Source organism: Capricornis sumatraensis, chromosome 2 (genome assembly GCF_032405125.1).
Source record: "Capricornis sumatraensis isolate serow.1 chromosome 2, serow.2, whole genome shotgun sequence".
In the NCBI taxonomy this organism is placed as follows: domain Eukaryota; kingdom Metazoa; phylum Chordata; class Mammalia; order Artiodactyla; family Bovidae; genus Capricornis; species Capricornis sumatraensis.
In genome coordinates this window covers 160,089,337-160,103,295 of record NC_091070.1, presented here as the reverse complement: position 1 = coordinate 160,103,295, position 13,959 = coordinate 160,089,337, and the positions used below count along the sequence as shown (strand labels likewise).

The window sequence follows — 13,959 nt, the reverse complement described above, 5'->3', positions numbered from 1 at the left end:
ATCAACTGTTTTTTAGAATCAGAGAAATGAAGACTTAGAGAGAATCTTAAAGATGAATTTATCTTTTTATCCCAATTTTTCACATGGGCCCCTAAGGGTAGTTAATGGATCACCACCACCAGGTGAGACTACCCTGTTTTTAAAAGAAAACTGTGTGCTGGAGAGGATGTGTCTGTCCATCAGTGGATGAGCAAAAAGGAATTGAATATTCAGATTCTCCTCAAGATGAGTTCAGTCATCACCCATGCCAGCAAAAGTACCGCAGGATACTCCAAAACACTCTGCTCTCTTTGTGAGGCTGGCAAACAGACCTTTCAGTTTCCCCAGGAAAAATGTTAAGGAGGGGTCACTTCAGCTTTCTTTCCTTGCAAACATGCCTTCTATAGACTATCTCCAACTCTCTACCCCCAAAAAGCAGCTCCCTACTTCCACCCAAATTCTTCATATTAATCTCTATTTTATGGTACTTGTTCAGTCTACAGATTATTTATGGTTTTGAGTATAATTAAGGTAGAATCCCAGGGACGGGGGAGCCTGGTGGGCTGCCGTCTATGCCGTCGCACAGAGTCAGACACGACTGAAGTGACTTAGCAGCAGCAGCAGCAGCAAGGCAGACGATACAGGTTTCCAGAATAGTTTTGTTTCGTATCTGAGGTTTATAAGCATCCTATTGCACTCTCAAAAGTATCTTGGTTTGGATAAGAAATTATGGTCGCTATGTACAATGAATGAATTTAATTTTTTTTTAAACATCCAGGTCCATTCCTTCACTTTTCTATATCTCTCACATAGTACAGGAAATATAAGAATTTGTGGTACCCAATCATCTTCTTAAACACAGTACTAGAAGCTGATTTTCAATTTATTTTTAAAGAAAGCAATGTCTTTTTCCAGATCACTGTCTATGCTTACTGGGCCATTCTGATTAGCAAGAGAAAGGTTCAGGGTGGAGACAGGCCTTGCAGAAATAATCTTTCAATTAGTTTGTTCATTTCATGCATTATAGGTGTGGATTTCATGCAAAATCATGGAAAAAGAAACTTTATAGTCTACATTTCTTGTCTTTTTAAACTTCTTAGTAAATAAAAAATCATCCTGAATTGCCCAGAAATCTGGTGGTCACCCAGCACAATTTCACTCACACTTTTTAGAGAAATCTGAGGTAAAGTGCTAAAAAAAAATCAGATTCTATTAGTTCCAAGACCCTTTTGAAAAGTACAGTTACCATCAAATAGGGACACTAAGTGGTCATAGAGTTGAGAAAATTAGGAAGGCATTAAAAGTTGGACAAATAGATTTCAAACTATATCTTACACTGAATTTTCTTCTTTAGTAATACCAAGAAGAGAAATGGTACTTTCTTCTATAAATACACACCATTCTTAAAGAAAAAAAAAAAAATAGGACTCAAATAAATGCATGGCAACAATGGGTAAAATTCTAATCTGAAATTGTCTCAGGGCCTTGATTTGCCAAAGATCCTAAATACATGATAACATGTAAATTTGTCAAATAGGATTCTCTGCCTTCTAAAAGATGTTGTACTGAGTTGAAAACCAAGGAAATAGAACAAAGAGGGAACCAAAAAAAAAAGAAAAGCAAATAAAGTGGTGAGTTTTTTAAAAAGTGAAATTTTCTGTAAAGCTAAGAATTTTAGAATAGAAAAGGGATCTTTTTTTCAAAGGCTTAAATGTAAAAATAAAGCTAAAACATACAGGGAACTTGAAATAAGCAAGTACGGTCCTCACACTATAGTATAGTGAATTCTACATCCAGATAGGCAGAATCTAAGAAGAAGAATGACACATACGCCTTTGAACTTGGCCAGGACGTGAACTGTGTTCTTGATGGTGTCTGTCGGGATGATGTCTGAATTGTCTCCATGCACGTACTCTCTTTTGGAGTTCAGAGTAAGTTGCACTGAAGTTGCCACTTCCTTAATGCTGTGATATTTTCCATCTCGCTGAATATGAAGAACTTTTACCATATCCTTACCATAACCAGTTCGGACAAACTCCACTTCATCATTCTGCAATGAAAATAATCATCTTATTGAAGAAGGCTAGATGAAAACCAGAAGTCAACTGCAATTTTATTTTTTTTTAATTGGAGGATAATTGCTTTACAATATTGTGTTGGTCTCTGCCATATATCACCATCAATCAGCTATAGGTAAAAATATATCCCCTCCCTCTTGAATACAATTTCTTTTAGCCTTAATTTTATCATATAATTGTGAATGGTAAGAGTCAAATTATTCATGAAACCAAAATCATGCCTTATCTTTGAAGAATAAGAACTTGTATGGAGAAAAGAGAATTGCAAGAAATAGACTAAAATATATCAGGTTGGCCTTAAGAGAGACAGGTAGATGACTTTCTTGATAATACTAACCAATGTTAATAAAAACAGTACCTTATAAGGCTAACTATTTACTCTGTCTTAATTAATCTCTACTAACTTAATCCTTGTATCAGCTCCATGAAGTAACATAATTTCCATTTTGCAGAGAGAAAAACTGAGGTTCAAAGAATTTAAGTGACTTGCCCTATTTAGTAAACGATAGAGCCAAGAATTCACCCTCAGGGCTGTCGACTCCAAACTGTGACTGAAGCGACTTAGCTGCAGCAGCAGCAACCACTGTATAAACTGCCTTCCTCTATAAAAGTGTTTTGGCAATGTTAACTGGAAATAATCATATCTCTCTTTTTATAGAGAGTAGTATTCTGGAGAAACAGCCCTATGATCAAAAAAAAACAACTGGAAAATTGCTTCTTCTACTTGCTACCGGGAAGAAGAGCAATTAGTGACAGGGTCTTGATGACCTTCAGCAGCACAGAGCCAGGGCCATCTGGCTGTAGGGAGAGCGATGCTTTTAGAGAAGAGACACTTAATAAAAGCCAGTGATTGATTCATTAGCATCCCTGTCTGAAGCTGGAGCCCTCGGTGGCGACTACACCTGTCTCCATTGCTAGGCCCTTTAAGACTTGTGCCTGGGCTTTTCGAAAAGAGGCAGGAAGGAGCAGAAGGACAGGAAAACTTATTTAGCATGAAAATTGTCATAGAAACGGTAATAAAAAAAGGTGACAAAAATAAAAGTAAATCAAAAACAACATGCAGTGAGAATCTGGAGAGGTCACAAAGAAGAAACCTCACCTGCTAATCACACATAGGTGATATGCTCAGACAGGTCAGGAACTGCCTAAACACCTACCTGCATGTAAAAAAAAATCACCACACCCCCTAGGAGGAATTTTAAAATACTAAAATTAGAAATTATTGTCATATCCTTTATCAAATTGAGGTAGGGGAAGCTGTCTTAAATCTTGGAGACAGAGCCTAGAAGGGCTTGCTGCTATTGTTACTGCACATACCCTGAGGGTCTGAGATCTTTGCATTCGGTGCTTCCCCTGTAGGAGTGACATGCAGAAGGGACACTCTTAGAGTCTCCTCAGAAGCCTCTGACCCAGTCTTTGGGGGACTCATCTTCAAGAAAAACTGAAGAGGAGATTTAAAGGATCCTAAAAAGAACTCTAATGCTGACCAGGAAAGAGGCACAGTTGTGCGATTGTAGTGGCTTTGAAATCAGACCAGGTCCAAATTCTGCCCTGCCATTTATAGCTTTGTGGCTGTGACAAATAATTCGATGTCTGTAAGCCCGTTTCCCCCCTGCTTTGTAAAAATGGAGGTAACTACCTCAACAAGTGCTGGTGCATGTGAAGGGCTGGGCTCCACCCCTGGTACCCACTGAAGCAGTGAGGTCCCCCCGTAGCAAGAGAGGCCATGTCAGGTCTGGCTGTGGGTGCAGCGGCAGCAGAGTCGGCAGAAGGAACCCTGAGCAAGGGCACTAGTTTCTGGAGCGGAGAGCCCTGCTGGTAGCAGCAGAAGGAAGACTCTGCTCTTTCTAGAACCACTAGGAATTCTACCCGGAGGAGGGAGGCGCTTGGCTGCCTTGGGGTCCCTGGGTGATATGGGCTGGGGTCCAGGACCCGAGGTCTCTGAGACCTTCCAGCAACCTTGGCACACAGCAAGACTCCATAAATATTACTCCTCAGTCCCATTCCCTGCCACCAAGTACCTATGCTGGTTAGTCCATTGAAAGCAAGTTCAGTTCAGTTCAGTCACTCAGTCATATCCGACTCTGTGAACCGATGAATTGTAGCACGCCAGGCCTCCCAGTCCATCACCAACTCCCAGAGTCTACCCAAACCCATGTCCATCAAGTCGGTGATGCCATCCAGCCATCTCATCCTCTGTCGTCCCCTTCTCCTCCTGCCCCCAATCCCTCCCAGCATCAGGGTCTTTTCCAATGAGTGAACTCTTCTCATGAGGTGGCCAAAGTATTGGAGCTTCAGTTTCAACATCAGTCCTTCCAATGAACACCCAGGACTGATCTCCTTTAGAATGGACTGGTGGGATCTCCTTGAGGTCCAAGGGACTCTCAAGAGTCTTCTCCAACACCATAGTTCAAAAGCATCAATTCTTCGGCGCTCAGCTTTCTTCACAGTCCAACTCTCACATCCATACATGACCACTGGAAAAACCATAGCCTTGACTAGACGAACCTTTGTTGGCAAATATGCTTGAATATGCTTGAATATGCTATCTAGGTTGGTCATAACTTTCCTTCCAAGGAGTAAGCATCTTTTAATTTCGTGGCTACAATCCATCTGCAGTCATTTTGGAGCCCCCAAAAATAAAGTCTGACACTGTTTTCCACTGTTTCCCCATCTATTTCCCATGAAGTGATGGGACCAGATGCTATGACCTTAGTTTCCTGAATGTTGAACTTTAAGCCAACTTTTTCACTCTCCTCTTTCACTTTCATTGAGAGGCTTTTTAGTTCCTCTTCACTTTCTGTCAGAAGGGTGGTGTCATCTGCATATCTGAGGTTATTGATATTTCTCCTGGCAATCTTGATTCCAGCTTGTGCTTCTTCCAGCCCAGCGTTTCTCATGATGTACTCTGCATATAAGTTAAATAAGCAGGGTGACGACATACTCCTTATCCTATCTGGAACCAGTCTGTTGTTCCATGTCCAGTTCTAACTGTCGCTTCCTGACCTGCATACAGGTTTCTCAAGAGGCAGGTCAGCTGGTCTGGTATTCCCATCTCTTTCAGAATTTTCCACAGTTTATCGTGATCCACACAGTCAAAGGCTTTGGCATAGTCAATAAAGCAGAAATAGATGTTTTTCTGGAACTCTTGCTTTTTCAGTGATCCAGTGGATGTTGGCAATTTGATCTCTGGTTCTTCTGCCTTTTCTAAAATGAGCTTGAACATCTGGAAGTTCACAGTTCGTGTATTGCTGAAGCCTGGCTTGGAGAATTTTGAGCTTTACTTTACTAACGTGTGCTGCTGCTAGGTCACTTCAGTCATGTCCAACTTACTAGCATGTGAGATGAGGGAATTGGGCGGTAGTTTGAGCATTCTTTGGCATTGCCTTTCTTTGGTATTGGAATGAAAACTGACCTTTTCCAGTCCTGTGGCCACTGCTGAGTTTTCCAAATTTGCTGTCATATTGAGTGCACCACTTTCACAGCATCATCTTTCAGGATTTAAAATAGCTCAACTGGAATTCCATCACCTCCACTAGCTTTGTTTGCAGTGATGCTTCCTAAGTCCCACTTGACTTCACATTCCAGGATATCTGGCTCTAGATGAGTGATCACACCATGGTGATTATCTGGGTCCTGAAGATAATCAAGCCAAGATTATCGAGCCCATCTTTGCAAGAAATGTTCCCTTGGTATCTCTAATTTTCTTGAAGAGATCTCTAGTCTTTCCTACTCTATTGTTTAACATCCTCTATTTTTTTGCATTGATCGTTGAGGAAGGCTTTCTTATGTCTCCTTGCTATTCTTTGGAACTCTGCATTCAGATGCTTATATCTTTCCTTTTCTCCTTTGCTTTTTGCTTCTCTTCTTTTCACAGCTATTTGTAAGACCTCCTCAGACAGCCATTTTGCTTTTTTGCATTTGTTTTTCTTGGGGATGGTCTTGATCCCTGTCTCTTGTACAATGTCATGAACCTCTGTCCATAGTTCATCAGGCACCCTGTCTATCAGATCTAGTCCCTTAAATCTATTTTTCACTGTATAATCATAAGGGATTTGATTTAGGTCATACCTGAATGGTCTAGTGGTTTTCCCTACTTTCTTCAATTTAAGTTTGAATTTGACAATAAGGAGTTCATGATCTGAGCCACAGTCAGCTCCCGGTCTTATTTTTGCTAACTGTATAGAGCTTCTCCATCTTTGGCTGCAAAGAATATAGTCAGTCTGATTTCAGTGTTGACCATTTGGTGATGTCCATGTGTAGAGTCCTCTCTTGTGTTTTCAGAAGAGAGTGTTTGCTATGACCAGTGCGTTCCCTTGTCAAAACTCTATTAGCCTTTGCCCAGAAAGCAAGTAGTTACCATGACATACCAAGAAAGATAGAATGGAAGCTACCCTTCATATCCCCACTCCTGCTCACCAATCCAACTTTGTATTCTACCACATTCTACTTCAAACTGCACTTTGGCTATCCTGAGCTAATTATGGTCACCCTGGCTCTGATACTTTCTGCTCTGCCAGTAGGCCTTTGAATTTACTATTACTTCTTTCTTGAACATTCTTCTCTTCCTCGCTATCTGACTACCAATCTCTTCACCTGACTAACTTCTGACTCAGCTTCTTTAAATCTTAGATGTCACTTCTGCTAGGTAATCTGCCCCAGCCCTTCAAGTCTGAAGAAGGTGCCCCTTCTGTGTGATCTCAAAATGCTCCGTGATTGCCTTATCAGAGACTTTATCAAGTAGAACTATAACTGCCTCTTCATGTGTGTGATTTGTTCAAAAACAGTAAGCCATGAAAGCAGAAACAATTTCCATCTTGGTCGCCATAGCAACCCCCGTGCTCAGCAGAGCGCTTGGAACATAAATAGGTGCCTAATAAATGTATCTTGAATGACTGACTGCTGCCCCATCACCTGCACTCCTTGTGTAGTGACACAGACTCACTCGTTCATGAAAATGCCCCTAAGATTTCTATACAGGAAGAGCTGCTTCAGCTCAGAACCCCCATCAGGAAGTTCCTCTTCCTAGAAAAGAGGGGAAGGCAACTTCTGCTGTCTGATCACCATAGCACGGAGATCACAGGAGCAGCTGGCCGGAGAATAAGGCCAGGAAGGGCAGAGTTGAGGGTAGACAGAGTCAGTGACACGGCACAAAGTGTTCACAATGCTAACAAGACAGAGCGCTGCAGCACCACACAGCCACCCGAGGTTCGTGGGCGACACGTGCGGGAGAGGTCAGCAACCTCAGAAAGCCCCTGCCCAGGCCTTGGCGCTCCAGCAAAGGCTGAGTGATTATGTTTACTGAGCAAATGAGTCAGAATCAAGAGGACATGACCATCTGAGGCTGGAGCAAGAAGGAACAAGAACAGTGTGGGACACTCAAGAGTCCCTCAGCAGGACCTGACAGAACAGATACTGGCCCAGGCCAGGCTGAAGTTGTTCTCCCCAGTGAAGCCTCCCCAGTTCTGAGTCTGAGAACCAGAAGAAGGTGCCAGAATCCTATTGTGTACACTGCACAGTGTGGGGCATAGATCCACATCCAAGGTAACCGGATAGGAAAATACCAAGGCTGCTCTCATCTGCAGGGTGGGTGGGGAGCTGAGAGGATGGAATCAGATGGGCCAAGTGTGAGTTACTGTTCTGCCACCTATTAACTCTCTGAATGGAGGCAAATTTCTTCATTTGTAAAATCAATAATACTAGAGCCAATCTATCAGGATTGCTGGGAGGATTATATGACCAAAATAAACATAAAACACTTAGAAAAGCACCTGGCAAATAATAAATGTTCAACAAACATTAGCTATGATTACCATTAATAAACAATATTTGTATGTCATATTTTGCATTAAAGGGTTCTTCCAGTTACCATTAGAGAGAAATACTCAGGCTGCACGTCAGTCCAGAACTAGAGTGGCTAAACTCAAAGACTGCTTTTATGATCCAGCCTACTTCTGCCTTCATACTTTGATTGTCCTTCCTCAGGCTTATGTGGCTTGGGGGAACAAAGTTATAAAAGAAAACTTAATTTCCTAGAGCACTACTCTCGACAAAATATCAGTAGGAGTAAATCTATACTTGGCACTGCACAAGAAAAGTTCCCTTTTCTTAAACAAGTCTTGAAATATAAAAGAATAGAGAATCATTGATTGCCTCTAAGTAATGTTGGAGAGAACTCTCAGAGATTTTAAATGACTCGTGCATTTTCACTTCTGCAGTGAGATACTGAGTGTTCTGTTTTTCCCAGATCACACTGAAAGTGAAGTATGTTGTCACTACAGGTTTAGGATTTGCTAGCCTGGAGTCTGTTAAGGTCTATAAGGTCTAGTGGATGGATCTGAGGTCGAAAATATTAGGAAAGACAAGAGAAAGCTTTTATAAATTTAAATTTTAGAATGACTAGAATTTTCTCTCAAGTATTAAAGGAGCTCTTGTAAGCACATCTCTACCCACCATAATAGAGGGAAATACAGAAGTGCAAGCTATTTTGGACTCAACACTCATGTATAAATACCAATTCAGTTGCAGTGTGCAGTGATAGATGGAAGAACTCAACCGGGAAACATGCCTCCCTCCTTGTCTTTGGAATGTGTTAGAGAAGTCCTTCCAATTTTCTGCCTAGGTTCTTCCTTTGCCTGGGTATTTTCTTGGGCATTGTGAACAAGAAGACTTCCAAGAAAAATGCTGAATTAATATGAGAAAAAAAGAGCATTCATATGAACCATCTTAATATCATGTTGGTGGATCTTAATCACATATAATGATAAAAAGAATAATGATAAATAATAACCTTAGAGGCAACTGTTTTTTTTTTTTTTTTTGGCTGCTTAGGATCTACTAAATGTCAGATGGAAAAATATTGATATCTCGTAGAAAATGTCATGTTGCTTTAGGTTGTAGAGTGGCTCATTTTTACTATCAAAGGGGGATATGCCTCAAGTTATGTTCAAAGTGTTTTGACTAACACTAAGGGATTTGTCAAGCAGAGGTTTCAAGAACAATGTAAAAATTCATAAGCATAATTATTGTAGAAAAGGCAACCTGTCACCTAATGAAGACTCCATTTATAGGTGCTCAGTTATCTCATACTTCTGCCTGTTACAAAGGAAGAGAGACTCATTACTAAATGCAAAAGGAAATGCTAATTTTCTTCTTGCCAGCCTCTCAAAGGTAGCAACAGCCTTAGCTGAAACAGGCCTCTGGAGCCTCTAGAATTAGGGGCAAGAAATCTCACAACAAAGAACTGATGGAGGGACTTCCCTGGTGGTCCAGTGGTTAAGACTCTGTTCTCCCAAAGCAGGGGCCCCAGGTTCATTCCCTGATCAGGGAACTAGAGCCTACATCCTGCAACTAAAGATTCCTCTTGCCACAGCTATGACCCAATGCAGTCTGTAAATAAATAAATAAATATGTTTTTTAAACTTTGTAAAAAAAATTTTTTTTAATTGATAGAGACTTCCAAACATGCAGTTGGAACGAAATTCTACTAAAATGCATACATTGAAAGATTTCTTTCCTAATGTGTAAGACTTACAAGTGAAAATAAGAGTAGCAACCATTTAGTGAGGGTTTGATGCATGTTGGGAAATTTACATGTATGATTTCCTCTAACCCTTTACCAGAACACTGTGAAGCAGATATCCTTATCCAAGTTTCACAAAGGAAGACTTTAAGGTTAAGTACTTGTCAAAGTCACACAGTTATTGGGTGACAGAGGCAGGAGGAAAACTCAGCCCATTTGCCCTAAAATGATATGTTCTATCTTACTACATCAAAGTCCCTACACTCACTAGGGAGAGAAAGGGAGTGCTCTGATCCCAACAGAAGGGGGGACGTGGACATGCTACTGTAGAAACTTGCACTTCTATACATTTAAAAATTTTCCATCCATTAAGACCTACACTATCTAATTTATTCCTCACAAAAGCCCTGTGATTTGGTGGAAAGAACACTTATTTTAAAATAAGCTACATCAGTGATGTTAAGCAAGTTTCCTGAAGTCACATAGCTGACAGGCAGATTGTCTGGTCCTCTTCTGATTATTCTCCTTATCTTTTCTTTTAACCACATTTTCATCAACAATTCTTTATGTTACAAATACCTGGGCCACTTTGCTTGTCTCAGCCCATTTCATCAAAATAACAATGCAACAAGCATATCAACTTTTTCTTTCACTTTGTCACATTCTAGATTTTACTCTGTATATTAATAGGTATTTTTTAACCGTTTGAACAAAATTAAAGTTTGGCTTAAACATAACAATGTTGTAGTATATAGGTGGAAGTAGCACAGTCGTGTCTGACTCTTTGTGACCCTGTGGACTGTAGCCTGTCACACTCCTTTGTCCACGGAATTCTCCAGTCAAGAGTACTGGAATGGGTTGCCATGCCCTTCTCCAGGGGATCTTATCCACCCAGGGATCAAACCCACCTCTCCCACATTGTGGGCAGATTCTTTACCGTCTGAGCCACCAGGGAAGCCATGCCTTAAAGAGTTATTGAGGCTAAAGAAACAAAGCCAGCAGTCTAATTTCTAGGAGCCCTTGCAAGATGAATACGCTGCGCTGAAGCCAACATAGACCATGGTCTGGACAAACCCAACTATATCTCATCCTCACTTTCTCACATATAAAGCTTTAAGGAACATGAACTCATAATGAAAAATCAAAAGCATACATAGTAACAAGGTATCTTGAGAGAGAGTCACAGAAATAACAGGTAGCAAAGTCTGAGCTGCAAAGAGTTCAGATACTGGAATTATCAGACACAAAATGCAAAATCATATATTTAATATTTTTTACAGAAATAAAAGAGAAAATTAAGATAGCTTGTCTTGAACAAAAAATTTAAAAAAACATAAAAAAGACCAAGAAAATTTGAAAAAGAATCCAACAGAGCTTCTAGAAATGCACTAATAAGTGGATTAAGAAACAGACTGAAACAGAAAAAATTAGTTATTTGTAAGAGATAGATTAAGTAACCATTTAATCTTGCAAAAGAGATTGATCTGGGAGACTGACCCAAATAAAGAATCAGAGATTAAAGCAGATACACAGGAGATCGAATATATGAAAGAAACATAAAATGTATTTACAAAACAGAAACAGACTCACAAACGTAGAAAACAAACTTATTGTTACCAAAGGGGAAAGGTTGGAGGAAGGGATAAGTTAGGAATTTATGAGTAACATATACACACTATTATATATAAAATAGATAATTAACAAGGCCCCACTGTATAGCACAGAGAACTCTATACTCAATATTTTGTATCTTAGTCACATTGTTGTACATCTGAAACTAACAAAACATTGTAAATCAACTATACTTCAATGAAAAAAAATTTTTTAGAAAAAGAATAGTATAAAAATGTGCTAGAAAAATATGATAAAGATAATGTGAAAGAGGCAAAATTTGGAGAGATTAAGACTGAGCTTTTTGCAACTAGAGATTATTTTACTAAGTCAGAAAGAGAAAGACAAATATCGTATGATATCACTTATATGTGGAATCTAAAATATGACACAAATGAACCTGTCTTTGAAACAGAATCAGAGACCCAGAGAACAGACTTGTGGTGGGGACAGGGTCAGCGGAGGGATGGACTAGGAGCTTGGGGTTAGCAAATGTAAGCTTTTATGGGTAGAACAGATAAACACCCAGACCCTACTGTATAGCACAGAGAATTACATTCAATAGCCTATGATAAGTCATAATGGAAAAGAGTATTTAAAAAAGAATATGTGTGTATAACAATCATTTTACTGTATGGCAGTAATTAACATTGTAAATCAACTACACTTCAATTTAAAAAGATAGGTTTTCTAGAATTACTGGATGAATTAATGCAAACTTCTAACCATAAAATAAGAAGCCCAGTGCCAAGTGAAGAACTCATCTTTGTTCACTATACTTGGCCAAGTTACAATGAAGGGAGTTTTCTACGATTTCTTCTATAAAGATTGAATCATTATGACAGAGACATGGTATCTTCATAATATTGTATTACTTTGGCTTCAAAAGTAGGTAATGTGAAAAACATTCTGCCCAGTTTGTTTTGTCTATCCATTAAATTCATTGTGTTTCCTTCCATGACATTACTTTGCTGTTTTTAGTAAAAACCCAGGACACACTGGAATTTAGGCTTTAGGGTAATGTTGAAATCCCTGGATCCCCTCAGTGTCTGGGGTGCACTGTTTGACACTTAGTGATTGCATAATGAAGGCTGTTGACTGACAACCAGCATGATCAGGTCAGAAACAAGAGATAAGAAAGCTTATTGAAAATGACATCTCCAAGAAAAGAACCTACCTGTTTTTCCAGACCTTGAAATAAAATTAGCTTTAGCAAAACCATCCTAATACAGATATCCTAAAGCCCAGTCACAGGAAAGGCTCAGGTTGAAGTAAAAATAATCTTAGCTATCATTTACAGATCACTTTCTATTTGCCATGCACGGTGCTAAGTGTGTAGGTTGCCCAGATGGAACAGTTGGTAAAGAATCCACCTGCTAATGCAGGATAATGCAAGAGATGCAGGTTTGATCCCTGGGTCAGGAAGATCCACTGTAGGAGGAAATGGCAACCCACTCCAATATTCTGGCTTTAAAAATGCCAAGGACAGAGGAGCCTGGCAGGCTGCAGTCCATCGGATTGCAGAGAATCAGACACGACTGAGTGACTAAGTATGCATGCATGTGCTAAGTGTGTAATGAGGAGAAAACATGAATTATTTTCTATCTTATTCAACAAAAGTTCTTTAGCTTACATAACTGAAAACAAGTTCCTTATATTTTCTATGAATTAATAAATCTTAAGCCTAGTGTATTCATCTATTATCATAATATGAAAAGGTATCACAAGATAAATATGAATAAAATTAAATTTATTTCACTTTAACTTAGAAAAGTAAACTTCATGCTATGAAATTTTTAAAAAATTGATGAAAAGCTTGGGTTTGCTGAGATCATTTTAATCTGAGTGCAGTAAAAACACACATTAAATAATATGATACCCATGGAGGAATAGTCAGAAAAAGGCTTCTCAGTTTACCAATTTGGTAACCAGATACAGCACAGCCTTGATCCCAGGCCAGTAATTCTCAAAGTTTAAAGTACAGCAGATCACCAAAAACCTGGTAATTAAGGTAGATTCCTGACCCAACTGGAAGGATTTTTATTTATCAGGTTTGGATCAAGACCCACAATTTTGTTCTTCTTGCAGGCACCTCAGGAAAATATGGACAGGTGGTCCAGAATATTTCATACAAAATTCTATTATAGGAGAACTAGCTCTCTTTCCTATGAACCCCCAAGAATCCTGAATAACTCCAGTTCAACTATAGAAGTGATCCAATTTGCAAGGGTCCAGTTTAGTCTGAATCCTTAAGTAACTCTGATCTGGATCCATAATCAAAGAGACAGATCAGAGCCATAATTATTTTCAGGTATAAAGTAAATTACTATTTATTAAGATAACATCTTTAATAATTGATTAAAAAACAGCAGGCGCTTACAGAAATTTTTTCATATGCCCATCCATCTCTTCCCTCCTCCAAAAAGAGAATAGGCTCACCTTTTGATAGTCATTATGGTAATGAGCCATTTTCCGTTTGTTTTCAACTTCAGATTCAGTTTCAAGAGCGACAAAGAATAATTTGGGCAAAACCAATGCTTGCAACATTTTTCATTTGATCTGAAGCAAGAGTGGTCAGTATGTTTATCTGATTGCATTGTAACCTATTGGACAGCAAAGCCTCTTTGAAGTAAAGCACCATGCTGAGTGGCTGAAACTAAGAGGTGAAGAGGATATGTAAACAGCTTTGCTAAAAGCAATTCTGAATTTGCCCTTTCTTTGAAGCAAGCCTTTGAAGTACTTTTTAGGAAATGTTTTCTTAAGATAGAG

The 13,959-nt window shown here is 39.3% G+C and overlaps 1 protein-coding gene and 1 non-coding gene across 2 annotated transcripts in view; one reads left to right on the top strand and one right to left on the bottom strand.

Annotated features, from left to right (window-relative positions):
* Positions 1-13,734, bottom strand: part of LOC138073369 (uricase) — a 33,978-nt gene extending 20,244 nt beyond the window's left edge. The window contains exons 1-2 of the mRNA XM_068965037.1: positions 13,630-13,734; positions 1,811-2,029 (exon numbers count right to left, since the gene is read on the bottom strand). Coding sequence (XP_068821138.1) covers positions 1,811-2,029; positions 13,630-13,659 — 249 coding nt within the window. The 5' untranslated portion in view covers positions 13,660-13,734. The remainder of the gene's footprint in view (positions 1-1,810; positions 2,030-13,629) is intronic.
* Positions 9,315-9,387, top strand: TRNAG-CCC (transfer RNA glycine (anticodon CCC)). The gene has a single exon. It is a non-coding gene; the product is annotated as a tRNA-Gly (tRNA).
* Positions 13,735-13,959: the final 225 nt, after the last annotated feature.